A 27,905-nucleotide genomic window follows, 5' to 3' on the forward strand; every position below is an offset into this window, starting at 1 on the left:
TAATGCAGGAGTAGACTGTGAGAATTGCTGTGTTTTTTTCCTCATTCTTGAGGAGTGCTTTCTTGAACAAAAAGTTCAGTCACCAGAGAAGACGTGTGTTCAGAAGATGCCCCGTGGAAATTGCTTGCACACAACATCGGGGCCTGGTGCATTTGGGTGCATCTTCTCCTCTCCAATCTCTTCTGCAAGCAATTTGTCTCCTTCCACTTCCAGCATCTGCAAATCAGGCTCAAGGAGTAATCAAAGTGTGATAAACATTAATTAGGATAATAACCAATAGCTTAATGGGGGGAAAAGAAATCTTGATTACGTTTTCTCAGGGGACCTTCTTCTACCCATCGAGTTCTGATTACACCTACTCAGACATGAAATAAGACGTTTAAATGTGAGCCGTTTAAATGTGAAGGGTGGGAAAGTGCGGGAAATGGTGAAGAGCCCCTTCCAAGGTTACTGAACACTTGAACTTATTTGGCTTTTCTGAGGGGAAAAACACGCACTGCAATTTGCAGCTTTCAAACTTTTGAGGGGAACCTGGCACTCGGAATGGATTTCTAAACGAGCCTCAAAGCAGCCATAAATTGCAGATGTTGGCCGCTTCTTTCTGTACTTTCTCAAGCAAATAACAGAGCGGTGCTGGCAAGGGACGAAAGACGTTACCACCTTCTCCTGACGTTCAAGATGGGCAGAGCACACCTTCTCCAGGCCCACTCTGGAAAATGGCTGCCAGCAACCCGAGACATGTTGCTGGGGCTGAAGGGGGAAAATAACCCGCTGAAGCTACAGTCTCTTTGACTGGAGACGCCTTCCTGCTTGCTAAAGAAAAGAACAGTCTGAGGTATACAGGGTTGTCTCAGCACAACCTTCTCCTGGGCGCACTCTCCCATATCTCCCCCCCCACACACACACACACACACCGTCCCAGCCCAGCCTACAGCTTTTCTGCCGTAGAAATGAAATGAATGAAGCTGATTTCCTTCAAATAACGGCGAGCTTTCTGCCATCACTCTCAGACATGGCTGCCCTGTCACGAATGAAGAAGAGTTTGGATTTATATCCCCCCTTTCTCCCCTGCAGGAGACTCAAAGGGGCTTGCCCTTCCCCCCTCACAACACATACCCTGTGAGGTGGGTGAGGCTGAGAGAGCTCCCAGAAGCTGTGACTAGCCCAAGGTCACCCAGCTGGCGTGTGTGGGAGTGCACAGGCTATTCTGAATTTCCCAGATAAGTCTCCACAGCTCAGGCGGCAGAGCTGGGAATCAAACCCGGTTCCTCCAGATTAGATACACGAGCTCTTAACCTCCTACGCCATTTTCTACTGTCAGGAGGAGAGGGCCTGGAGAGTCTGCTGCTTCCGGCCATCTGATGGCAAGAAGAAGGCAATACAGCTACTAAATCCCTCACATTGCTCTGAATATATCACTATCATGGGAAGTGGAGGCTTGCCCCCTCGTCACACACACCTCAGAAGGGTCTTCGAGAGCAGTAATTTATTTTTTCCAGTCAAGTTATTAGACTTGGGGGGGGGGGGGTTGAGTTTTTCCTCAAACTCAAGGTGGTGCACATCCCTCCTGATCCTCCTAACCCTGTGAGGTAGGCTAGTCTAAGAGAAGGTAACTGGCCAAAGGTCACCCAGTTAGTTTTGTGACTGAGGGGGAGTTTGAACCCCCATTTTTCATCTTTAAACCCAAAATTCTAGCCTGGAGACCACGCTGCTTCTGGTGGGGTGGTGGTAAAAGTAACATGTGCCCCTGTAGTCTAAAACTGCATAGCCTAGCGTCATTGTCATTGATATTGTTGTGGGGTAAGAGTACAAAATGCACAACATCTTCATTGTTTCCCAGAGCGACCTCTACAAGGTGTCACCCTTTCCACCATAATGCTGTGGCTATTCTGTTTGTGGGTTCAACTCAAGTCTTTTTTAAAATTCCAACGGGGGGGTTTCCAATATGTGCTCTCCTCCTCCTCCTCTCACGCCATCCTTCCTCGAGGGTCCATTCCTGTTAAGCTTTTAACTCTCTTTATTGTAAGCTTTTAATAGAAATGCTTGCTGTCTGCTGTGGATCTTATGAGCCGCTTTGGTGAATTCAGTAAAAGAACTGATAAAATGCTAATAAAGTTGCCTTTGTTAGTTGTGTGGGAAAAAAAGAAACAGCTGTGACTGCAGGAAATCCGCCTGACTTTGCTTCTCTGGGCTTCTGAGAATTCGCCAGACGTGGCCCCCAAGTAGCAAGCGTGCCTTCCCAATCATATGAGCTGGAAACTTAATTTAAAAAAGAAAGACGAATGCTGAATTCTGTGTTTACTTCCAAATCCTGTGCTGCTTCAGCACCTGAGTGCAATCATGGTGTGCGCAATAAAGCCCTTGGTCATCCAAATTAACCTTGCCGTTACCTTGAACCAGCATCGATACTAACCTTTCTTGCCTCCTCCGTAACATGAGATGGGGGGAGAAGCCCTCTTCTCCGCCCTTCTCATCCGGTCCAGAGCTTCCAAGACAGAGGCTGAGAATTCTCCAGTGCCCATTGAAAAGGTTCTTCGGAGAGGCAAGCATGTGCATCTTTCAAATAAACCTGGCCTATTGTAGGATTGTCTTCGGGAGCTTCTGCCAACCTGTTTTCATTCCACATGAAAAAAACTACTGGGCCTCCCTAGTTGTTGTTTGCTCAGTTGGAAGGCCAGGGCTGAAGCGGAGCAGCCCAGCTCCCCACCCGTGCGTGGCTTCTCCCCTCTTTGCTGCCCCTTTTCTATACATATGCAGTAGGTCTTAGGGAAAAGTCATTTACTACTTGAGTTGTTTTATCCTCCCGTGCTGTTCATTTCTCATTCCACTCCGTAATGTTCTTTCTCCTTGACTGATCATTTACTTTTGTACCAGACACATGAAATTGGAATTGCTTGGTATTCCAGGGAGGTCCACTTCACAGCTTCTCTTGGAGTTTCTGATGTTTAGCTGTAATTGCCTCACCTCCCCCTTTTTTTTCCCTGGTCCCTCTCTTTGCAGGAGTGAATTATTATCTGCCAATTGTGCTTTGCCTGCGACCCAACTGCTGATTGCAAATGACCCTTGTGTGGCTATCTCCTTAGTGTTACATGGCCTGTATGCAAACCCCCTGTGTGCGGAGCGGCTTGCCACATGCTTATTGAGAACCAGAGGCTCAGCCGCTGTTTGCTCCGCTCGCCAATCCTATAGGTCATGCTTGTGGTATTTAACGGTCGTTTGAATACTGAATGAGAAGTCCTGCCTCCTGCGCAAAAGACACGCAGCCCTGCTTGGTGAAGCAATAGCAAGACCAATCATTTTGTGTTGGTGAGCCATAGGCAAGGCTAGATTTATAACCGATGTCATATGCTGCCTTTCTCCCAACTGGGGGCCCAAAGCAACTTGCGTCGTTCTCCTGTTCTGTGAGAGTTTCGTTGTGACTGGCCCATATTCACCCATCGAGTTTCCATAGCTGAGGTGGGATTCAAACCTGGATCTCCTAGACCCTAGTCAGACACTCTAACCACAAAACCACACAGGCTCTATGTATTGTCAAAGGCTTTCACGGCCGGACTCAACTGGTTGTTGTGGGCTTTCCGGGCTGTGGTCTGGTAGATCTTGTTCCTAACGTTTTGCCTGCATCTGTGACTGGCATCTTCAGAGGTGCATCACAGGGAGAACTGTGCTATACACTGTGTCCAGTGAGAAGTTGGGTATATATTGTGAAAACCCCACTCACAATACAATGCAGTCAACCACACCTTTGCATAGCAAGTTCCACCCAAACGCTTCCTGATTTATTCCCCACCCTGGGACATGAACAATATATACCCAACTAAACATTCCCTTCTCACTGGACACAGTATGTAGCACACTTTTCTCTGTGATACACCTCTGAAGATGCCAGCCACAGATGTAGGCAAAACGTTAGGAACAAGATCTACCAGACCATGGCCACACAGCCTGGAAAGCCCACAACAACCACACAGGCTCTGATTGGTCAGAAAAATTGTGAAACCCCTCTTTGGTTTGTCACTGAGGGAACATTTTCCACTGTCCCTGCATTCTCCTGGTTTCTTGTGAGTAAACCTTTGCTTCCATTGCAAATAGCAGAGGGATGTTACAGAGCTAATCTGTGCCAAGATGTTCCAATTCCCTTTGTTTTTGGCGCCGCAACTCCCTCCATCATCCTGAAACTGGTGGCCAACTTTGTGGCTTCTAGCTTTATTTTTGTATGAGTTATGCCTGCCACAGAAGGAAGAACAGATGGATCCTTTCATTGTCATACATGCTGCCCTTCCTTTCTGGTCCCTCTCTAAACCTGTGCGAATCTATATCAAACCTTCTGGTTTTTACCGTCTTAGGCACTTGACATCATTAACTTGTTAAGATACCTCTTCTGTTACTACGTGCGTTATGTACCAGTAGTGATAGCTGCTGGTGGTACATCAGGAACTTTTCCCATCCATTACAAAATCAGGTGCTGAATATCGATAATCAAAGTTATGGATTTACATGCTGCTGAAAGTGTGAGGATGTTGGCTCAGTTCCTGCCTTGATGTTTAATATTGGTCCTCTGTAGTAATGGAGTAGTGTCTGTTTATTATTGCCCTGTTTTATGCATTTATCGATTTTGGATGTTCTCTTGAACAGAAAAGTGGATTATAAAGGGACTAAAATAAGAATTCACACATAGCACCAACCTGTGGTTTGTGCTTGCGGTTTGCTTGGAACTCAGACTGGGGTTGGAGTTTGCAAATATAAAGGCAATCAGACTTTGGGTGGGATCCCATTCTTTCCTTTAGGGCCAGGAGCCTCACCTGACGCAAGAGGTTTTGGAAGGGCTGAGACAACCCTTAACAAAATGCCCAGGAGAACAACAGGAACATAAATCTGCTCCCTAAAAGATGCTACCAGGCAAAAGTCTCTGGGAAGGACATTTCATAACCTGGACATCCTGGTAGGTACCAGAATCCCAGACTACAATGGCACCCAAAAACAGTACCCTGCTCCCAAACTGTCTAGTTTTGTCAATTCAGACATTGCACTAAAGCAGTGGTTCTCAACCTTCCTAATGTCACAACCCTTTAATACAGTTCCTCATGTTGTGGTGACCCCCAACCCTAACATTTATCCATTTTACAGATGGAGAACACTGATGCAGAGAGTGTTAGGCGACCCCCGTGAAAGGGTCTTTCAACCCCCAAAGGGGTCCCGATCCCCAGGTTGAGAATCACTGCACTAAAGCATAGCTAAGTTGCACAGTGGCAGATAGGAAGGCGCTCCAAAGGGTGATCACTACTGCTCAGAGGATTATCGGCTGCCCTCTCCCCTCCTTGGAAGAACCCTACAATTCCCGAAGCCTAAAAAAAGCCCAAAATATTCTGAGAGACCCGTCTCATCCAGCACACTCTCTTTTAAAACTGTTACCATCCGGCAGACGATACAGGTCTATCAAAACTAGGACAAAGAGGCTTAGAGACAGCTTCTACTCTAGAGCTGTGGCTATGCTAAACTCTGCGGCTTCATGTTGATGTGTTTGGGGCTGTGTAGGGATGGGTGGAGGAAGGGGAAAGTGAGGATGGGGTATGAGTCTGAAATTGTGTGCATCGAGGATTGCTGCTGTAAATTTCGTTGTGCGTGCACAATGACAATAAAATGCTTATGCTTATGCTTATGCTAAGCTCCCTTAACCTTGGTTTGGTGTGGTCTGGAATTAGCCACAGGTTGTTGACTGAAAGACCTTTCCAGAGTGGAGGAGAGTGCATTTGGGTGCCATTGTAGTCTGGGTTTCCTGTACCTACCAGGATGTCCAGGTTATGGAATGTCCTTCTCACAGACTTTTGCTCAGTAGCATCTTTTAAGGAGCAGATTTATGTTCCTGTTGTTCTCCCGGGCATTTTGTTAAGGGTTGTCTCAGCCCTTTCATTGGCTGACCGAACTGAAGTGGCTTTAGCCAAAAGAGTGAGTCCATTCGGTTCTTATGTGTTCAGCTGAGACTGTCCTGTGCACTTCAATGCTAAGTGTCAGTGTGACAATCTGGTATCCCAGAACATGGACATCATGTTCATTGGCCATACACCAGAATTGGTTGCAGTTCCACGCTGAATGTACACTTCAGTGACAAATCCCAAATCCACCACTGTGTAGTGTGTAAAGCCACCTGAGTGACAGTGTCTCATGTCATTATTTTTATCCTGGGGCAGCCTTGAAGAATGGAGGGCCTAGGATCTACATACGTCTCTGAGATGGTAGCTGGGGCTGTAGTCTGAAGAAAATGGCTCAGTGGTGCAAACCAGGGCTGACTTTGCACCATGTCAGTATTGTGTGTATAAGGTATTTAATGAGGCTGTCGCAAGCTAGAACGTCTAATGTTGTAGCCAACTGTGTGTTTACTTAGTTTTAATTTTATCCTTTTCCACGTTGCTCCAGAGGAGGCTGGCTGGCTCAGTAGCAGAGCAAGAACAAGATACATCCTAATTAAGACTGACAGAAGAACTGCTTCCTTCAACACACCTGTTTATTTTCTGCCATCTGCACCTGCTTGCTATGTAGTCTTGCCTTCCCACCTTCTGCTGATGTGCTTTCTAATAATTCCCTCTTTAAGGTGCAGAAAAAGGAAGGAGCTTTTTTGTCCCAAAGGGAAAGTCACGGACAGGTAGACTACTTTCAACCAGCTTTATAAGTTAGTCTGCATCCAGTTGTTGTGGGTTTTCCAGGCTGTGTGACCGTGGTCTGGTAGATCTTGTTACTAACATTTTGCCTGAATCTCTGCCTGGCATCTTCAGAGGTGTATTACAGAGAGAAGTCTGTTGCACACAGTCTTCTCTCTGTGATACACCTCTGGAGATGCCAGCCACAGATACAGGCAAAACGTTAGGAACGAGATCACGGCCACACAGCCCGGAAAACCCACAACAACCAGTTAAATCCGGCCGTGAAAGCCTTCGACAGTACATAGTCTGCATCTATTTGTCGGGTCACCGCTTTGATATGCCTTTAATTTTAGAAGTAATATCACTTGTGAAGTGAAATATTTCCTGCATTGTTTGACTGGTTTCCCCTTTAGACCATACCTGCCCTGACCTGGATGGTCTAAGCTAGCCTGATCTCGTCAGATCTTAGACGCTAAGAAGGGTTAGTATTTGGATGAGAAATCACCATGGATGGGTTGCTATGTAGAGGAAGGCAATGACGAACCACCATAAAGGTCACCATAAATCAATTATGAATTAATGGCACTTTATGTTAACACACACACACTGTACCTTTGCTTCTTCTGTTTGTTGCCCCTGCTGACCCGCTAAGATGTTCCACTCATCTGCAGTACCTTTAGGATGGTTTTGTTTTGATGTATTGGAAGCATGGCGGTTATATAGCAAAACTCCACTACATGAACGCCTGTCTGTAAGTCGCTGCAATAATTGTTTGTGCTTCACTCCCAACAAGAATCCTGAAAGAGAGATAACCATGAGGGATGGTTTATCAGGATGGCCTGCAGATTAAAGCACTTTTTACTCATCTGCGACGGAGAGACAACCTTTTTGAGGTCCTTATCATCACAGTAAAACTGCACTTCTGTCTCTTATGTATTTATCTTCTGATGCCTCTGCAAATCTAGGAAAGGAGCAGCCATTAGTTTGTTTGAACTGCCAATCTGAGCTTTATCTGTCACTGAATGAATGAATATCGCATTTGTCCTTTAATAACTGAACCGAAGGAACACCACATTTTTCATGTGTGGGAAACACTTCAGGCACTCGTTCTAGAAAGGAATCAGTCAACATTCTTGCTGGTTAGCCCATGTGGTTGCTCACACAGTGTTAACATTGCAATATCAGCATTAATCAGATTAGGGTAAATGCAGACAGCCATTTGCCAAGCAGTATAACTATTTCATAAACTGGACTTGTGTAGATGATCTTGGATGTTTATTGTAGGTACAGTTGGAAAAGGTTTAAGAACACATCCCCCTTGCTTAAGAAAAATGCAGTGCATGTGTATTTAAGCCACCTTCCTTTATGCTTTAAGGAGCCGCGTGGCGTAGTGGTTAAGTGCTTGCACTGCCACTCACACAGTCAGGAGTTCAAGCCCCCTGTGGGTCAGATATCCTGGCAGCTGACATGGTCAACTCAGCCATCCATCCATTTCTTGGTTGGTAAATGAGTACCTAGCTCATAGCTAGGGGGTAAAGAATAGCCAGGGAAAGCAATGGCAAACTACCCCACAAAAGCAGCTTGCCTATAAAACCAGGTCGGATACGACTGAAGGGGAAACTTTACCTTCTACCTTTATGCTTTAGAGTGTGTACCTTCATCCTGTATTCCTCTTCCCCACGGAAATTAAAATTGTGTTGCATTATTGCACTTGATCAGAAATTTCAGGAAACAGAGCGGTCAGATTCATCTCACCGCTCTATAGGATAATAGATGACTAACTCCCTAACTGGTTACACACACATTTAGCCCCCGGTGAATTATGTTTTTGACACTTCGTTGTGCTTAAGTCCCATGATTTCTGTGGGAATTAAGTCACAACTAACTCGTCCCATTAATTGTAATGGGATTTAGGTGTCACTAAATTTATATATTATTTATTTTATTTATTAATTGGGTTTATAAACCGCCCTCCCCCGAATGCCTTGGGAGATGAGGTAGGAAAGAAGTTTAAATACAAAAGAGTGTGAGGTGAGGGTCCCCCAGCTCAATGGCAGAGCACATGCTTGCATGTATAAGATTCCAGATTCTGTTCCCGCCATCTTGACTTAAGGGATCTTGGGTTAGTTCACAAGCTGTAGAGAGCCTCTGCTGAGGCCAACAGGCAATATTTGGCTAAGTGGACCATTAGTCAAAGGCCGCTTTATAAACTGTCAACGATATGAGGGATTGATAGTGCCCAGCTTTGGAACACTTTTCGTATCTGGAGGGTCCTAGGAGGCAACAGGCACTTAGCGATCAATTTGTTTGTGCTTGTTCATAGTTGTATCCAATGCACCAGCTGTAGAAAGCGATATGGGTGCGTTTGTATTCCCACTTTGTAACTTGTGGGCTCTCCAGCTTCAGTCTGTAACCAGAAAAAAAAATGTCCAGTATGCTAGCCATGCATAAGTAGTTGCCAGCCAAGCCACCCAGTTCTTGACTGAGTGGCTTCCAAAGAAAAATTTGGGGGGAGAGAGGAACAAGTGATCCTGTGGGGGGAGATTCCCAGGTGCGGGGGTCAACAAAAAAAATCTGAGGCCTGTTGCAAGAAAAAAACAGTAAGATGCAGTGATTTATTTAACAGGCAGTTATAGCATGCTTCATTCATTAATTGGGGAAATAGTGAGACATATATTGCATGTCTGCTGAGAAGAACTGAGTCTCTACATACAGTATGTAGACCCTCCAGTAGTACTGGAGAAGGGAGTAAACCATTGCACCTTACTAGCTTTTTATAGTGTATCTGTGGTTTGGTGCCTCTGCTCCTTAAAGTATGTTACAACTAGTGTAACAGTGGATCATTAAACAGATCTGTTTAATGTTTAGATCATTAAATAGACAGTCTGTCAGCACTTAGAAGGGAATGCCATGATCACCAAAAGTCAACTTGGCTTTCTCAAAAACAAGTCATGCCAGACTAATCTTTCCTCTCTTTTTTTTGAGAGAGAGTGACAAGTTTGGTAGACGAAGATGAAGACTGTGGATGTAGCATATCTTGACTTCAGTAAGGCCTTTGGCAAGGTCCCCCATGACATTCTTACAAGCAAACTGGTAAAATGTGGGCTAGACAAGATGGATTTGTAATTGGTTGACTGACCAAAACCAAAGGGTTCTCACCAACAGCTCATCTCCATCCTGAAGAGAAGTGACTTGTGGGGTACCACAGGATTCTGTTCTGGGCCCAGTGCTATTCAGTATTTTTATCAGTGACTTGGATGATGGAACAGAGGGCATGGTAATCAAATTTACAGTTGACACCAAATTAGTAGGGGTAGCTAATACCCCAGAGGACAGGGTCAGAATTCAAAATGACCCGAACAGATTTGAGACCTGGGCCAGAACTATCAAAATGAATTTCAAAAGAGATAAATGTAAGCTATTATACTTAGGCAGAAAAAATGAAATGCACAGATATAGGCTGGGTGACATCTGGCTCAACAACAGTACATGTGAAAGGAGTCTGGGAATCTTAGTACACCACAACCTGTATGTGAGCCAGTCGTGTGATGCGGCAGCCAAGAAACCCAATGCAATTCTGGGCTGCATCAATTGGAGCATAGTGTCTAAATCAGGGGACATAATAGTACCTTTCTGTTCTGCATTCCACCTGAAATTGCCTTGGAGACTATAATTTGGACAGTTCTTTTTTGACAGTCAGTATTTTTGATCTAGCAAATAGGGTCAGTTTATCTTTTATACATACTGTGGGAGATTTAGTATAGGTGCTTGTGTTTTTTTTAGTAGTGTGTGCACACTAGTCTCTTGGCTGTGTTTTTTTGTGGAATTAGATCAGGAAATGTTGCTTCCAGAGCTTTATTATTTTTTCTTTCATAGAGAGGCTGGAATTTTTGTGTGCGATTCTGCAAATCCAGTCTCTGTGTGTGCGTATGCACATCTACTGGATTACTGAGACTGAAAAGATTGACCTCCCTTGGTCAGCAACAATTGGATTAATTCCTGGGAATTGTATATGCCGTTTGTGCATTTATATGTGCCTCAGGTTAAGATTTTGTTGGAACTGCTAAGAAGCTCAGCAAGATTAAATTGGAGAGGAGGTTTTTTAAGGAAGGGAAATGTCAGGTGCAAAAGGAAGCAATCTTGGTTATTCAGTCCAATGTACTCCTGCATCTGAATTCATATGGAACAAAAATTTCTTAGGGCAGAGTTGGAGCACCAACAAAGGGCCTACCCAATTCTCTCCTATGTACTCAATTCCCGTATTTTTTCCAAGCAAAGTTCTACTTGGTTGGTGGAAGCTGTTATTTATTATTTCATTTATTTATTTCATTCCATTTTTAAACCGCCCTCCCCTGGAGGGCTCAGGGCGGTGTACATCAATATCAAATATAAATACAAATATAAAAACAGTCTAATAACAATATTAAATTCACAGAATTTAAACAATTTAAAATTTGCAGATGGCAACTTATCCCAACTTCATTCCCGCCCACGGGAGACCTAGATGGTATGAGGGTCAGATGGTCATCCTGGCTGGCCAAAAGCCTGGCGGAACAGGTCCGTTTTGAGCAGGTCCGTTAGAGCGGTGGTTCTCAACCTTCCTAATGCCGCAACCCTTTAATACAGCTCCTCATGTTGTGGTGACCCCCAACCCTAACATTTATCCATTTTACAGATGGAGAACACTGATGCAGAGTCTTAGGCGACCCCTGTAAAAGGTCATTCAACCCCCCAAAGGGGTTGCGACCAGTGATGGGATTCAAATAATTTAACAACCGGTTCTGGCAGTGGGATTCAAATAATTTAACAACTGGTTGTTTACAAGGACCATTTTAACAACCAGTCCTGCTGAAGTGGTGCGAACCTGCTGAATCCCACCACTGGTTGTGACCCACAGGTTGAGAACCGCTGTGTTAGAGCCTGGCTTTGTCTGGGAAAGATGTGGGGTAGAAATCTAAATAGATAATTAAATACTTTCAGCATCCAAACCGAAACCTGTGGTTTGTTACTTTCTCCCTTCTATTTAAAGACCGCTTTTGAGTTCCAGCTGTGCACAGTGAATGTGCGCAGTGAATCTCCCCCACCCCAAAGTACAGATGACCGGGCACCCTCTATCGAGGACTATCGTTCTCAAGGACTACCAAGACGTTTGCCTGTAAGTTGGATCCTTGTCATCTTTGTCTCGTAGGATCTCCCAGCAAGTGGAGGCCAGCCGGACACAGCTGCGGGCAATCAATGACAGAGTCACTCTAGCGCAAGCCAAAATTGACAAGATAAAGGGCAGCAAGAAGGCTATTAAGGTACCGGATGCTTGGCGTTGTCGCCGCTTGGCTCTCAGTCTCAATTTCTTTGTAGATGAGGAACTGATGCTGGGAAATGGGCATCAGCTGACACATCCATAGTAGGAAACTTCTGAATTAACATGGCACCTCTCCAGTGTATGGTGGCTTCCCATTGATATCTTGTGTATGTGTTACCAGCGCACATCTTTCTCAGCCAGTGATGGCAAACCTATGGCACGGGTGCCAGAGGTGGCACTCAGAGCCCTCTCTGTGGGCACGCACAAACAGAGTGCCCCCTCCGCACATCTAGGCTGGCCGGGGCCGCTGGGCTCGATTATTAGCATTAAACCTAAGACCTAGTTTTGGGGAAGTAGTGTAGGTAACCCTGTTAAGTGTTGTTAAACTAAAGCGCAATCCTTTACTTGAGAGTAAGCTCGGTTGTGGCAATGGGGCTTGCTTCTGGGTAAACCCTCCTAGGGTCGTGATTCACCCGTTGGAAGAGTTGCATGGTTGCTTCAAAGCAAAGCCATCGACTACCACCAAGCTTACTCCTGAGTAACACACGCCTCGGAGCCAACCATTTTTTCTAAACAAAAACCTCAGGATTCAGGTTAAGTTGTCGGGTTGGCACTTTGCAATAAATAAGTGGGTTTTGGGTCGCAATTTGGGCACTCGGTCTCAAAAAGGTTCGCCATCACTGTTCTAGGCTGACGTTCAAATTCCTGCATTTTTCCCCTTTCCTCTCTCTCTGTCCCCACACTCATCTGTCAAGGTGTTCTCCAGCGCCAAATACCCGGCTCCAGAGCGACTGCAAGAATATGCCTCCATTTTTGCTGGCGCAGAAGACCCAGATGTGCAGAAACGACCGAGGCGCAAGGTTCAGAGCAAACACAGGTCGCTAGATGAGAAAGCTTTTCAGGTGAGGAGTAGGAGGAGTACTGGGCCCTTGCTGGGTGAGGAAGTTGGTGGCTGATTTGAAAGGAACAGAAGTTTTCTTGGGAATGGGATTTGGGGACCGTAAAGGCCTCGCACAGTGGTGGGAGAGGGTCCCACAGGGAAGGAAAAAAGGTACTGCAAAGAATAAAAGAATCCCATGCTAGAAGTTACCACTGCTCCGTACAGGTGAGCAAGACAGCCTTCTGAGTCTTACCTGGTGTGTCAGCAGAAGGTGGCAGTTGGAGATCATTCCTTTTTACGACAGTGCCTCCTGAACCAGTCGCTTACATGTCAGGATGGGAGCAAGGAAGATGAACTTTCTACCCCTAGCAACCATGACTCTGGTGCAGTGGCTTTTGAACTGTGTTCTGGGAAACCCTCGCATTCATTGCAACATTGCCAGACTTTCTCTGTTCATGAGGTCTGTTTAAATGCCTAGTTCTCCATGAAATATCAGAACGGCATCAGTGTGTGCACAATATACTATGTGTGCTCAGTACGTTTCTCTTAGTGAGTGAGTTAAAATACAGCTGGCAGCTCTCCCAGCTCCTGTGATTCCCTGGGGGCTAAGGAAGAACATCCAGCAAGAGTTTTGGAAACAGCCAAGGCAAAGAAGATAGCTTGGGCATAATGTTATAGATGGGTTTTCTAAGCTGTCGTAGCCAGTGGAGTGGTTCTGCCTGTTGGAATAATCACCTGGTAATGCGGATTATCCCTGTTCACATTGAGCAGAGTGCACGGGAGGCTGAGAGCACAGCAGAAGCCTTACCTCGTGTGCATGCGCATGAGGATCCCATGTGCGTGTGAGCTTGCACAAAAGAAAGTCGGAGTCCGTTGTAGTTTCTAATCGAATAAAAAGAGTATTTATTAGCGAACTCCATCCTGGATAGAAAGGTAGGTAGATAGGTTCACTAATCTATCCTTATCTAGCTGGATGGAGATGGATGCACAGAGCACCCATCCTCCCTCCAGGCATGGTGAAAGTAAGATGGAGAAGAGTGCGAGAAGAAGGCGGAAGGAAGGAAGTCCCTGAGAGTATCAGTCTAACATCAAAGGGATAGAGCCAGCATGATAGAATAAAGGTGTCAATTCCTAAGTCCCTATCTAGCCACTGGCTATCTACTAAAACCCTCTCTGTAGGTTGAGGCATGAAACAGCGTAAAGTCCTTTTCTTCCAACACTGTCCCTCGAGAGGGGCCTCGTATGCGCTGCTACTGCCCTGGGACGAGGCTAAGATCTACTTTGTGGACCTGGAACAGATGGAGATACCTTTGCAGGGAGTGATCAGCAAAGCTCTTTCTGGGCTTTTTGCTTTCCCGCTTCCCAGTGAACCCAAAAATAAAGCTGCCTTCAATAATTCAGTGCTTTATACTTTCCGGTAGTTTAATGGAAGCCAGAGTCTGTCTCGTCAAAAGTAGCATGAATATTTCAAGCTGGTCTTGAAACTGGCGGAGGAGAGCTGAGCTTTCAGGTGTGTGGCTCACTTTCTAACGTCCCAAATTAGGGCTGTTGCTTAGGCCTTCCCTGCCCTGTTTGAAACTGAAGTAGGTTTGAACGTGCCAATAAAGGGGGGGCTGTTTAAATCACACCATCCGCGTCAGTCAGAAGAACTTGAGATGCTCATTTCTAAAAGGTGGTTCTTATCCTCACGGTGTGGGGCCTTTTGAAGAGCCTGTAAAAGGAAGAATGGCCTAGAAATGTAATAAAATAAGATCTTTGGATGAGACTGCCTCCTCTGGAGACAGATGTTGACCTTCCTGACCGAGGACAGTCTTGTCGAAGTGGCTTCAATTCTCTAGGTTCTCAGGCAGAGGTCTCGCCCAGCCTTGCTACCTGGGATTAACTTTGAGCAGCCTTAAAGTTCTAAAAATGGTATCTACACCAACACATGGACTGGTTTGGTTCAGTTGCATCAGGCTTTTGCCAACTGACCCTGGATGACAGGTGCTGTCATTTAGATCACCATGATCTGCGCACAAGATGCACACCATATTTATTTTGCTTCCCTGACATCTTTAACTTGCACTGATCTCCTTTGCAGCTAGCTTGGTGTAGTGGTTAAGAGCAGGTGGATTCTAATCTGGAGAACTGGGTTTGAGTCCCCACTCCTCCACCTGAGTGGCAGAGGCTTATCTGGTGAACCAGATGTGTTTCCGCACTTCTATATTTCTGCTGGGTGACCTTGAGCTAGTCACAGTTCTTCGGAACTCTCTCAGCCTCACCTACTTCACAAAGTGTCTGTTGTGGGGAGAGGAAGGGAAAGGGGCTTGTAAGCCACCTTGAGTCTCCTTACAGGAGAGAAAGGTGGGGCATAAATCCAAACTCTTCTTCTAATCATGACCACTTCCTTGCACCATGAGAGGGCAGCTTTTGACTTCACAAATACAGGAATGCCAACCGTTACACCATAAACGTGTGGTTATCTTGTGCGGGGCTGCAGGATGGTAGGAAGGTGTGATGCGGAGACCCTCAAAGTAGGGCACCACAATCCGAAACATGCTGGATGCCATCCCCTGGAAGCTTCTGCATGTTACCCGTGGGAAAGCTGGCGGAGCGACTCCCAACGGGCTGCCCTTGATCTTTCCAGCATCTGAGAGAGAGAGACATGGACGTGCATCTTGGCTCAAATCAGAAAATAGAAGGGATAAAACTCAGTAACAAAAAAAGAGAGAACCATCATTGCATCTGTAAAAGCTTCAGGGCATTTCTAGTTAAAAATCAATCGGAAGCAGAGTGGGGCGGGGCGGGGGGGGGGGGGAACCTGCCTGATGGAATCTAGAGGAACACTCTGTTGAAAGTAGGTAGTGTTTGGTTGGATGAGCAGTTGGCCCGGGTTTGAATATATGATGCAGCAAAGCACAGTGGGCCCTTCTCACTTGACAGCTTGGCACTCCCTGGCTCTGAATTTACTTGCAACCTTCCCTCTGTCTTGCACTGTTATTTTGGAAAGAAAGTCAGTGGGGAAGATAAGGACCCCACTCTACATTTCCAATTTAAAGCTCCATCTCAAGGTGGGACCAGGAAAGGTTTAAAAAGTGCTAGCTTGGGGGGGGGGGGGGACCTGGCATCTGGTTATGGCACACTCCCCCCTCCCCCCAGGGTGGGTGGGCCACAAACAGATGACAGGCCCTTTCCTCTCTCCCCTCCCTAACCCTCCCCCAGGGTGAGTGGACCTTGATCAGATGATATTATTTATTTATTTATTTATTTATTATTTAGTTTTTTATACTGCCCTATCCCCAAGGGGCTCTGAAGTGATTATTACAAACTTATAAAATTCTTAATCATAATTATAAACAAACGGAGCAAAAACTAGACACCAATAAATAATTTACACACCATGTAGGCTCCAACAATTATAAAATGGGATCATTAAATCCCTTTAAAATCCCTTAAAACAGCGGTGAATTCAATCAGAGGCGTCCCACGAGACCCATTTTTAAAACCCTCCCCAAGAGGGAGGAAACGGCGGGTCCCATAGGTGGTAAGGGACCCCTAATATGGTGGAGCAAGCAAAAGGGGGCATTATGAGCCCCCTCCTTCCTGTGTCCCCCAGGGTGGGTGGTCCTCAACCAGACGATGGGCCCCTTCCCTTCCCCTGGGAACAGACCTCCTGTCTCAAGTTCTGAAACCAGCAAATTCTGCACTGGAGCTTTTCAAAGGCAGGATAGAGGCCGGGTGCATGCATAAGGCATTGCCACTTATGCGAGCTGAAGCACGACCTCTGAAACGCTGTGATTTACGCAGAGATAACTGCCTATATTTCATATCCTTGTCAGTGTGTCCTTGTCACTGTGCTCCAGAGAGCAACAGGCAGGCCTGCCTCGGGTGCTAACTGCATTTCACAGAAAGAAAGTCGCCGGGACCACGAGGGCTGAGAGAGAGCAGCAAGTGATGCTAGCAAACACACTGGCAACCTGCGAGGCTTAAAAATTGGATGCGAATACGTGAATATCTATTGTCAGAAGGAGCTTGTTTATGAATGGCCTTGATCTCCCCCAGTTTATCATCTTCTTTCATTCATTTCTACTTGGGCTAATATTAAGATGCTGGAGTAAGTGCCCGGAAGAGGACAAATCTGCCTATGTGGCCCCCCCACCACTCCCATGGGTGAATCCCCCCCCCCTCTTTGAATGGGGCTCTTTGTGGTCTTCCTGCTAATGAGGCAGCATGGTACAGCAGTTGTGATGTCAGATTATAGTGGTGGCGAACCTTTGGCACTCCAGATGTTATGGACTACAATTCCCATCAGCCCCTACCAGCATGGCCAATTGGCCATGCTGGCAGGGGTTGATGGGAATTGTAGTCCATAACATCTGGAGTGCCAAAGGTTCGCCACCACGGGATTAGGACCTGGAAAACCCAAATTCAAATCCCCACTCATACTGTGAAAATTTGCTGGGTTGCGTGGGGCCAATCGCGTTTGCTCAGCCCGACCCTGGCTAGTATTTGGATGGAAAACCTCCAAGGAATACCAGGGTCGTGACACAGAGATAGGCAGTGGCCAACCACCTCCGAACACCTCTTGCCTTGAAAATCACATGGGGTTGCCACAAGTCAGCCGTGACTGGACAGTCCAAAAGTGATCTCTTCCTTCTAATAATGAGCCATGCAGGATGGTAACCATCTGGGGTGCAGAGATGAGAGCCAGTGTGGAGCCGCAGTTAAGAGTGGCGGGCTCCAATCTGGTGAACCGGGTTTGTTTTCCCACTTCTGTATGTGAAGCCTGCCAGGTGACCTTGGGCCAGTCACGGTTCTCTCAGGATGGTTTCGGTCCCACCTACCTCACAAGGTGTCTCTTGTGGGGAGGAGAAGGGAAGCCGCTTCGAGACTACTCGGAGGCAGAGAAAAGCGAGTGTAAAAACCAACTCTTCTTCTTTTTTGCTTCCGGGTCAGAGGTCAGGGTTGTTAAAGGATGCCAGCAGCTGATTGAAAGCTGTGCTGTTTGCATTTTCAGGAGAAGCTGAAGTACTTCCCAGTTTGCGTCAGCGCAAGAGTCCAACAGGAAGATGATGCCGAAGAAGGCCTTGGCAGCCTCCCCAGGAACGTTAGCTCTCTCAGCTCCCTTCTGCTCTTCAATACCACGGAGAACCTGTAAGTGTTGCACCTGCCTGATCAGCGATCGCTGCTCTGTGCTACCTCCGGATGAACCCGTGTGCCTGTTTTATTTCTGGAGGAGTCCTGCCTTCTAGAGTTGCAGGGTGTCCCTCAGTCCTTAATCCTACCTGGATCTGAAATCCATTTTTTCCCTATCTCAGCTGCTTTGCAGTCAGCCTTGAGTTTTTTGCTGTGATGATTTCCACCCTGCCCCCACCCCCAGTTGACTGTCCTCCAACTCAATTTTTCTTCTTTATCTTTGCTTTCTCACGATCAGCATGCTTATAGCAATCACAGCAGCTGTTGGGTAGGAAGCGATATGGTGTTGGATCATCAGCTGAACATGAAACAAAACAATATATGAAGAAGGTGGAAACCAGGGGGCATCCATTCAAAATGCTGGGGGGAAGAATTGGGACTAATAAAAGGAAACATTTATTCACTCAGCGCATGATGGTGTTTGGAATATGCTGCCACAGGAGGAGGTGGTGGCCACTAACCTGGATAGCTTTAAAAAGGGCTTGGACAGATTTATGGAGGAGAAGTCGATCTATGGCTACCAATCTTGATCCTCCTTGATCTCAGATTGCAAATGCCTGAGCAGACCAGGTGCTCAGGAGCAGGAGCAACAGAAGGCCATTGCTTTCACATCCTGCATGTGAGCTCCCAAAGGCACCTGGTGGGCCACTGCGAGTAGCAGAGTGCTGGACTAGATGGGCTCTGGTCTGATCCAGCAGGCTAGTTCTTATGTTCTTATGAGATAGAAGGAAGGCTGCCAAATCTCGTTCCTCTGCTCTCATTCTCCTCTGATCCTTTGTCCCTTCGAATGGGTTTCTCCGCCTTCCCCCTGTGCTCGGGAGGATTCTTGCCCTAGCCCCGGCCCCATTACTGGTGCAGTTGGCCAACTGGCATTGATGGGACTGTCAGAGGGAGAGCCGAAAGTAGCCAACCATCCCAGTCAGGTTTGGATCATTCCAGTGCCGCAGTTTCCAGTTGCCGCCTGTGTCCCTTGGAAGGGCAGCAGGAAGCAGCCAGGTATCCCTGCATCTTGGATATGTTCCTAGAGCACATTTTGTACTACACTTTGTGCCATTTGTATTGGGTTCCCAAAAGCCAACTTTGTGACCAAAATGCAAGATAAGAGGCCTCATGGAGCATTTTTTTTTTGCAGTCCATTTTTATCTCACCTTTCCCTCAAGGAGGTTGGGGCAGCATGAATGATTTTCCCCTGCTCCGTTTTATCCTCACCACAACCCAATCTCAGTTTGGATGGAGTGAAAAGAATGACCCAGCCACCAAGCAGGAGCAAAACAGAGAATGGAAGGGAAGGCATAATTAGTACTCAGCTATAATCTAAATCTAAAGCAACAGTTAATAATGGCTCAGGGTGTTGTGGGGGTTTTGGGATCCTCTGAAGATGCCAGCCACAGATGCAGGCGAAACGTCAGGAGAGAATGCTACCAGAACACGGCCATACAGCCCCAAAACCCCACAACAGCCCAGTGATTCCAGCCGTGAAAGCCTTCAACAATACAATAATGGCTCAAACAGGCATTCAATTTGAGCCATTATTGTTGCATTAGATCTTTTTAAAGCCTGTGTTTTGCCCACTCCTTTCTTGAAAACATCTGTCCATAAGCACCTTGGATAAATCGGGGTGGAACTTCTGGTCATCTCTCTGAAGCATCAAGTTGGCATCAGCAGCATGGCTTCCTATGGAGATTTCAAGGAAGGTGAAAATTTGGATCGCTGGAGCAGAAGGGAAAACATCCTGTATCAGCAAAAACCATTCCCGGTTCTGAAAGCGGCAACTCTTAGTTTTCTCCTGGCTCAATCCTTGCGGTCCCGCCTCATTCTACAGCCTGTGCCTGTCACTGTGTCTTGAGGTGGGCCTGACTGTTTTTTCTTCCCCTTCAGGTATAAGAAATACGTTTTCCTCGACCCTCTGGCTGGAGCTGTGACCAAGACCCACGTGGCCCTGACAACGGAGAAAGAGGAGAAGCTCTTTGATGCTCCTCTGTCCATCACCAAGAGGGGGCAGCTCGATCAACAGGTGAGCCTTCTTAGAGAGAACGGTTTCCTCTGGGTTTCTGGGCCCCTTCAGGCAGGGCCTTGTGCTCATCTCTGTATCCTCTGGTATTCAAGCAAAAAGGGGATTCTGTGAGCTTGCTCAGAGTACCAGGTAGAGTCACAGGCATGGGTATTTCTCTTTCATTTGCTGCTGTTTCAAGCTCTTGGGAAGGACAGAGGGAAGCAGGGAAAGGGGAGAGGCCATGGGGGCCATCACAGAAGAGGAGGAGGAGGAGGAGTTTGGATTTATATCCCCCCTTTCTCTCCTTGTAGGACTCAAAGGGGCTTACAATCTCCTTGCTCTTCCCCCCTCACAACAAACACCCTGTGAGGTAGGTGGGGCTGAGAGAGCTCTGAGAAGCTGTGACTAGCCCAAGGTCACCCAGCTGGTGTGTGTGGGAGTGCACAGGCTAATCTGAATTCCCCAGATAAGCCTCCACAGCTCAGGCGGCAGAGCTGGGAATCAAACCCGATTCCTCCAGATTAGATACACGAGCTCTTAACCTCCTACGCCACTGTGTAGAAAGAAGGAATAGCGGGGAAAGGGGGAAACGAGAGGCCTTCCCACAAGTCCTTGTGAGTCCTCCTGCTGTCGCCTTCTACCTTCATCCTGGGCGATTCCATTCTCCCCTTTTCAGCATTATCCACAGATGCTGCGTGGTCGTGTTTTCTGCAAATACTAAACCACAGTTAGCTTTAACCAGGTTTGCCAATCAGCGTCTGGCTTTTAAAGAAATCGTGAGTGGCATTAACCCTGGTTCAGACCTACCCAGCACCACTGTTAATGCAGAATGGAATGGGAAGGGGCATTTGTTTGAGGGGGAGCATCTTCACCCACAGAAGGGGGGAAAAGGTTATACGTGGTCATGCCATTACTGTGTCATTGCTTAACAAAACGACTGAAACAAGCTCCGTGGCACACAGTGGTCAGCTGCAGAACTGCAGTCCAAGCTCTGCTCATGACCTGAGTTTGATCCCAATGGAAGTCAATTTCAGGTAGCCGGCTCAAGATTGACTCAGCCTTCCATCCTTCCTAGGTGTCACATTCCCCATCCAGACAATAATTAGCTTGTTTGGTTCAAGGCTTTTATCAAAGACATGTCAGGAACATATAGAAAGAGAGTTCTGGCGAAAAGCGTGCCAGACTCTTGATAATATGAGTGCAAGATCCCCACCCCCACATGAGAAGCGGACAGTTCACATTGTCCGGCCTGGAGGCTCTTCCCAGCCACGGAACGCCAAGGCCACAGTCAGAAGTGATAACACTCCACCTGCCAGAAGCGAAAGCAAATTGCCCTCCCCCTCCAACGGCCCAATCTTGACACTAGGTCGGTAAAATGAGTATCCAGCTTGCTGGGGGAAAAGTGTAAGCTACTGGTGAAGGCAGTGGCAAACCACCCTGTAAACGTAGTCTGCCTAGTAATCATCATCATGTAATATCACCCCATAGGTCAGTAATGCCCCAGAGTTTGCACAGGGTTTACTATGCACAAAACGACTAATTGCACAACTGCAGAGAAGAAGACGATTCCCAAACAGGGAGCAGATGAAGTCTGTTACCAGCGCTGGTATTTATTGGGCAGAGGTTCAGCTGGTGAAGGGTTACAATGAGCTTCTTAACTGCATTTCCATTAACATCCAGTGCAATGGAACAGCTGAAAAGAAAGTAGCAACAAAAAAAACAGATTAGGACAGCAAATGGACGAAGCAGCAGCAGTGTGAAAGCGCCTTGGAAAACTGATCATCATTTGATAATCAAAATTACAGTAATATCCTGGTGGGTCCATCTGGGGGGGGCAGGGACCACTGGGACTTGAGAATTGAAGACCTTGTGTGGAATGGAACCCAAGAGGGACAGTTGCTACCCTTTTCCGTGTTTCCCCAGTTGGGCCGACGAAAGAGTGAACAGCTTCAACCTTCTTTCTGTTTTGACGGGTTTCAGGTGCTTGAAAACTACTTCTATGTGCCAGACTTGGGACAGGTGCCCGAGATAGACGTGCCGTCCTACTTGCCTGACCTGCCTGGCATTGCTGCCGATCTCATGTACAGCGCCGACCTCGGACCCGGCTTCGCGCCTTCTGCCCCTGGCGCTGCCATCCCGGAGCTGCCGACCTTCGGCACGGAATCTGCTGAGACCTTCCAGCAAGGTGCTCTTTCTGCCTTTTCTTCTGCTTTAAAGTTATCTTGTTTCATTTTGGACTGTGCTTTCCCAGTACAAAGCAAAAACACACCACACAGCTGTTTTCCAGTGACAAGACTCCCCTGGGCAAGTCCTTCTCACGCTTTCTCCTGGGTATTTAGGCATTAAGCCAAAGTTTTGCAAAGTGTTTTAAGAGGTATTGGATTCTTTTACATTGCTGCCACTGCTCTGGACTTTTCATCTCTTACTGAGGTGGTTGTTAATTTGAGCTTTGTTTTAATTACGGCTTCTCGATTTTTGTTAGCCTTGGAGGCAGTGGCGTACCTTCAGTGGGGACATGAGGTATACCATGTCCCTGGGTGCACACCATTTTGTTAAGTGTGGGGGACCTATGGAGGTTAAGGGGGGAACTCCAGCAACAGCTTCCGCCGGGCCAGGAGCACCCAGCAGGCTCCTGGCCTGGGCTGGCTGCTGCCTCCCCCCCAACCTCTATTGGAGGCCACGCCTGCTCGCAGCCTCTGATAGAGGGGGGGGGGTGGCAACAGCCAGTGCCGGACTGGGAGCCTGCCGCGGGCCAGGCCTTGTTTTTGCACCCACCCACCTCTATCGGAGGCACCGTTTTATGCTTGTACACCTCTGCTTGGAGGTCCCCCCATCCTGACATCGGATACAAATCTTTTAATATTTACTAGGGAGGGAGAGCATGTCCAGCAAATCCTTTCTTCCTTTTCCCAAATAGCATAGGGACAGTGATCCAAATCCTTTCTTCCTTTTCCCAAATAGCATAGGGACAGTGATCCCAAATAGCATAGGGACAGTGATCCCAAATAGCATAGGGACAGTGATCCCAAATAGCATAGGGACAGTGATCCCAAATAGCATAGGGACAGTGATCCCATATAGCATAGGGACAGTGATCCAAAATGTGTATTAATTTGAGCTTGTGGTCACTACCATTTTGCCCCCACTGACTGTCAAAAATAGATGGGGTGGCGCTGAACGGGGTTCATTCCAAATGACAATACTGTCGACAAGATGTGCAAAGAGTGGCCACGTCCCTATGACGGCTTTCAAGTTAAAATGAATTAACAGTGTCTCAGAAGGATTGGAAAACAGAATCAGATTCTCGGCTCTGCTTTTCCCTATGAGCACCTGGAAAGGATAGCAGGCGGGGCGGGGGGGAGGTATTGGCTATCTCTGCCCCTGCAAGCCCTGGGGAAGCAGTGGCACCCCTCTGGTTGCCAAACTGATTTTAACTGGGTGCATTTCAACATGACCACAGCCACCTCTTTGGGAGAGTTAGCTGGGCTACATTTATTGTATTTTTCTCAATGTAGCACTATGCTATTCCAGAAGCACAGAGGTGCAAATTGTAGTATTTCTGCAGAATGAGAGAACGCACATTACCTGACAGTACTAAAGAGCTGGGGTGGTTAGACCGGCTAGCGTTTCCACTAAGGCCCCTTCCACACATGCAGAATAATTCACTTTCAATCCGTTTTCACAATTGTTTGCAAGTGGATTTTGCTGTTCCGCACAGCTGCCAAGTGCATTGAAAGTCCATTATTCAGCAGGTGTGGAAGTGGCCTTAGTACCTCTGTGACTCCTAACTCTTCTTTCTCCACTTTCAGATCTTCAGGAAGGTGCACCTCCTCCGCCACCCCCTCCTCCCCCTCCTCCTGAGATACCAGCTAGCGCTCCGCCGCCGCCACCGCTTCCTCAGGCCCCGCCTCCCTCTCAGCCTTTCCAGCCAAGGAGTGAAGAGAGCAGCAGTGCAGCGCCATCTGGTAAGGCCTGAGACTCGTGCCGAAACCATTGGAAAACCCCTTCTGGATTCTTTGGGGGGAGAGCGGGATTGGTTGGGATGCAGAACACAAACAGGCCACCTTGCAGATGCTCCTTCGCAGAGATCCTGCTATCCTTTTCTCTGCAGCTGCAGTCCAGGGTGCGCCAAAAGAAGTCGTGAACCCCTCGAGCGGCCGGGCCACCCTACTCGAGTCCATTCGCCAAGCCGGAGGCATCGGGAAGGCAAATCTCCGTAGCGTGAAAGAGCGGAAGCTGGAAAAGAAAAAGCAGAAGGAGCAAGAACAAGGTGCCATCCACTCGCCCTGTTGTTCTTTCCCAGCTAGATCTTGAGGGTTCCCCCGATGGGTGGGCTCGGTTCAGTCATGGCAGATCCTTAATCCAGAGATCCACAACCTTCTTGAGCCTGTGGGCACCATGGGAATTGTGACACAACCGCTGAAAAATAGCTGCAATAAAATGCCTGCCACAGGAGGCAGAGCCAGCCACAAAGCAATGGACGCAGCACAACTTCAGTCACACAGGGAAGGTCTTTGTTCTGCCGAAACAACGTTTTAAAAAAACCCGCACAGCCAATCAGAAGCCTTGCTGAGCAAGAGCCTCACATGGCCCTGTCTGCTTTCTAAAAACATTTGGCAGGTACCAGAAAATATGTTGCCAAGGTGCCGTGGCATCTCTGGGCTCCATGCTAGGGATCCCTTCCTTAACCATTCAAATAGCGGGTTAGTAACCATGTCTCTGAAGGGCCATGTCTCCGGCCAGACTGTACGTCTCTAGAGCACAGACCCCATTAATGCCCTCCCGCACTAAGGCAGTCCATGAATACCTTCCTCCAGGTATGGCTCTTCTGCCGTCGGGGAAGTGTCTGAGGTGTTCTTGCACTGAAAAACACAGAAGCAACTTAACTCTCAGGAACTCTCGCTTGGCCCTTTGTCAGTAGGGCCGCCTCTCTCTCTCTGGCCCAGGCTTTTGTTTTCTTTGGCTTGGCTCAGAGGAGAACCCGCGCATGCCGAGGCTTCGCATAACGTCATTAGCATAAGCATAGCTGTGGTGTTTGTGAGTCCATTAGACCAGCCCCACGGAAACGGTGTATTCTGGTGTTTTTTTCCCCCTTTAGTGAGAGCTACGGGGCAAGGCGGAGACCTGATGTCAGATCTCTTCAACAAGCTGGTTCTCCGACGCAAAGGTACATTGGCGGGTAGCCAGCTGCTTCTGTCCATGTTTGGAGTCTGAAGCAGTGCCTGCAAAACATAAGTTATGCATCTCCTATGACTGGTAGCGAACCTTTGGCACTCCAGATGTTATGGACTACAATTCCCATCAGCCCCTGCCAGCATGGCCAATTGGAGTGCCATAGGTTCGCCACCACGGTCCTATGAGGAGAAAGCAAAGCTTCACTCAGTTCACTGGACAATACTACATTTGTCTCTCAGTAGTATGCTACCCAAGAAAGTTGCAAGATTCCTCCCTGTCCCCTCCATTGCTAAGGGCAGTTGTGTGGATAATGTGGATCTTTATGGCGTCCTTCAAGTGACCTTGGGCTAGTCACAGTTCTTTAGGACTCTCTCAGTCCCACCTGCCTCACAAGGTGTTGTTGTGGAGAGAGGAAGGGAAAAGAGCTTGTCAGCCACCTTGAGTCTCCTTGCAGGAGAGAAAGGTGTGGTACATATCCAAACTCTTCTTCTTCTTTTATGACATCCGACCTACTTAACCCTCTGATCTTTTAAGATAATATGACTTTTACGTTTGCCAAACAGTGCTGTCACCATTCAGTGAGACCCCACCCCCAAGCTTGGCAACCCGCTAGGATCCACTTGTTTCTGCTGCTAAGCCTTCTCAATCCCGGTCCTTCGGAAGGGCTGCACCTTCTCCTCAACCCTGACAGATTCCCTGAGTTCCTTGGACCTCCGCCACCAAATGCAGGGATGTGGAACGTTAAGACCGTTCCCAGCCTGGTCCGATTTCCACTAGTGCAAGACACTGATTGAGTAGCTGAACAAATGTTCTCCCATTAATCTTGCCGGGGTTGGCAGGAGGCAACTCTTCACCCGGCTCCCCTCTCCGGTTGACACCCGACTCTCGGCGTGGCAGCCTGGACCGATTGCGAGTCTCGAACTCCCACGGGCTTCACCGGGTGCCTTTTTTTCCTGTTCTGTTGCAGGTATTTCTGGCAAAGGGCCCGGCGGTGGCGGAGACAACAACGCTCCCAGCGCCCCCGGGGGTGCCTTTGGCCGCATCTCGGATACGATCCCGCCTCTGCCGCCCCCTCAGCAGCCACCTGGCGAGGACGAAGATGACTGGGAGTCTTAAAAGGAGCCAGGCTTTTTGCTCCGACCTCTCTTCCCATCATGAACATGGGGCTCGTAGCCTGAAAACAACGGGGAAAACCTGCCCAGGCTCTTCTAGAGGGCTCCTGTTGCCTTTTGTTTTTTTTAAGACCCTCCTGTAGAAGAGTCTAAGTATCAAAGCCGGTTAAAATCACTCAAGGCCTGCCCTTCTCGTCTGTGTTCTCTCGGTTGCCTCTGTCTCTTAGAGGGCTCTCGGGTAGCAGGTGCTCGGGGAGGGTCAAAGCCCAGCCGTTGTCTTGCAATGGGAGCCCAGCGTGGGCTGCCTTGAAGAGGGCCGGGCAACTCTTGCCAGCAAACAGCCTCCGTTTCCTTCAGCATTTAGCTCTTCCCTTGTGCTCTTTGCTGAAGCTGGAGAGGGCAGGGCTGGGGAGCAGTTGAGCAGGACAGAGCTGTAAGGCCTGAAACTCTTGTCGCCCGGCCTTCCTTTTTCTCCTTGTGTGTGCGTGCCACGACTGCCCAAAAACTTAGAGCATTCTTTTGTCAAGTATAAATGAAAGAGCGCGGCAAAGTTGTCGACTGCACAGCGCAGTCTGCTGCTGCTGCTGCTGCTGCTTTTTCAAAGGCCCGGTTCAGCTGGGCTGGAGAATGTCAGAGGCAACGCAGCAGTGAACTTGAAGGTGTAGAGTCAGCTCGGCCCCTTGGCTTTATGCACACACGCACACCCCGGTGGGTTAAGCTGCCCTAGTAAAACACTTGACATTTGCTTAGTCGGGAATGGGGCACCAGCTTACGAAACCACGACTCCTCTCCCTGTCCTTGGCTCACTCTCATTTTGCAGGCGGCAGCGGAGGGATGTTTGTGGTTTCTGCACCAGGGCTTGAGAGCTTTAGCTGTACCGGGGTCTGCTTTTCCCCTCCCAGGAGGACAGGCAAATACTAATTGCTGGAGGTCATACTGGGGCTTTCTAGATATTGATGTCGGGACATTTAAAAACCCTGGTTGATCTCCAAGTCTCAGCAGGTACGTTCGTCACAAATTTATATCTTCTCTGAACAAGCACAAGGGACCCCGCCCTGTGACCAGCATTCCCCTGTGCAGTTGCCAACAGAGGGAAGGAATGGGGAGAAGAGAAAGGTTGCAGCAGGCACCTTCCACAGTTTCGTTCTCTTCCTGCCGTCAGAACTGAAAAGCATTTAAGCATTTCCTTGATAGCAAGTGAGACCTTTTGGTCCTCCGCTTTCAGGTTCTTGACCGCCTCCCCTTCAGTGAAGCTACCTCTCTGCCTTGCTGGCCCCGTGCCGGTTTCCCACAGGCAGTCGGTGCTTTTGCTTTCAAGTTCAGATAAGCCGAGAACCTAAAGTATTCTTGTTGGAGAGGCAGGTTTCATTGAACCTCAGCAGCCGGGTTTAACGTTTTTAAAAGCTAAAGCAACCGCAGCCTGTGTCCCTTTGACCCCATTCCCTTATTTCATTGTATACCTGAACACTGCCTTTGTGAATGCGGCTGCGTGGCGAATAGGCTCGGACCTCCTTTGCGTCTAGACAGGAGAAATAAGGTCAAAGGAAGATCAGAGCAGGTTTTGCAGCAAGACAGCTGCAGCCTTCGGGGTCTTCCTGAAGCTGCCCGGATCAATTTTCCTGACGGAAGTGAACGT

At 47.9% G+C, this 27,905-nt stretch overlaps 1 protein-coding gene across 1 annotated transcript; it reads left to right on the forward strand.

Annotated features, from left to right (window-relative positions):
* Window positions 1-8,990: 8,990 nt before the first annotated feature.
* WASHC1 (WASH complex subunit 1) lies at window positions 8,991-26,445 on the forward strand. Its single transcript, XM_048501516.1, has 10 exons — window positions 8,991-8,994; window positions 11,796-11,935; window positions 12,690-12,836; window positions 17,811-17,947; window positions 19,868-20,003; window positions 21,963-22,167; window positions 23,792-23,947; window positions 24,094-24,252; window positions 25,081-25,149; window positions 26,125-26,445. The coding sequence occupies exons 1-10, from the start codon at window positions 8,991-8,993 to the stop codon at window positions 26,271-26,273; spliced, it is 1,302 nt and encodes a 433-aa protein (XP_048357473.1). The 3' UTR covers window positions 26,274-26,445.
* The last annotated feature ends 1,460 nt before the right edge of the window (window positions 26,446-27,905 follow it).

The sequence above is a fragment of the Sphaerodactylus townsendi genome, linkage group LG06 (assembly GCF_021028975.2).
Source record: "Sphaerodactylus townsendi isolate TG3544 linkage group LG06, MPM_Stown_v2.3, whole genome shotgun sequence".
Lineage (NCBI taxonomy): Eukaryota > Metazoa > Chordata > Lepidosauria > Squamata > Sphaerodactylidae > Sphaerodactylus > Sphaerodactylus townsendi.

What these genes read in the sequence shown, in the direction of transcription:
- WASHC1 (XM_048501516.1), top strand. An exon ending in TGCTGAGACCTTCCAGCAAG is followed by an intron (nt 22,168 to 23,791) that starts GTGCTCTTTCTG and finishes CTCCACTTTCAG; the next exon opens with ATCTTCAGGAAGGTGCACCT. An exon ending in GCTGGTTCTCCGACGCAAAG is followed by an intron (nt 25,150 to 26,124) that starts GTACATTGGCGG and finishes GTTCTGTTGCAG; the next exon opens with GTATTTCTGGCAAAGGGCCC.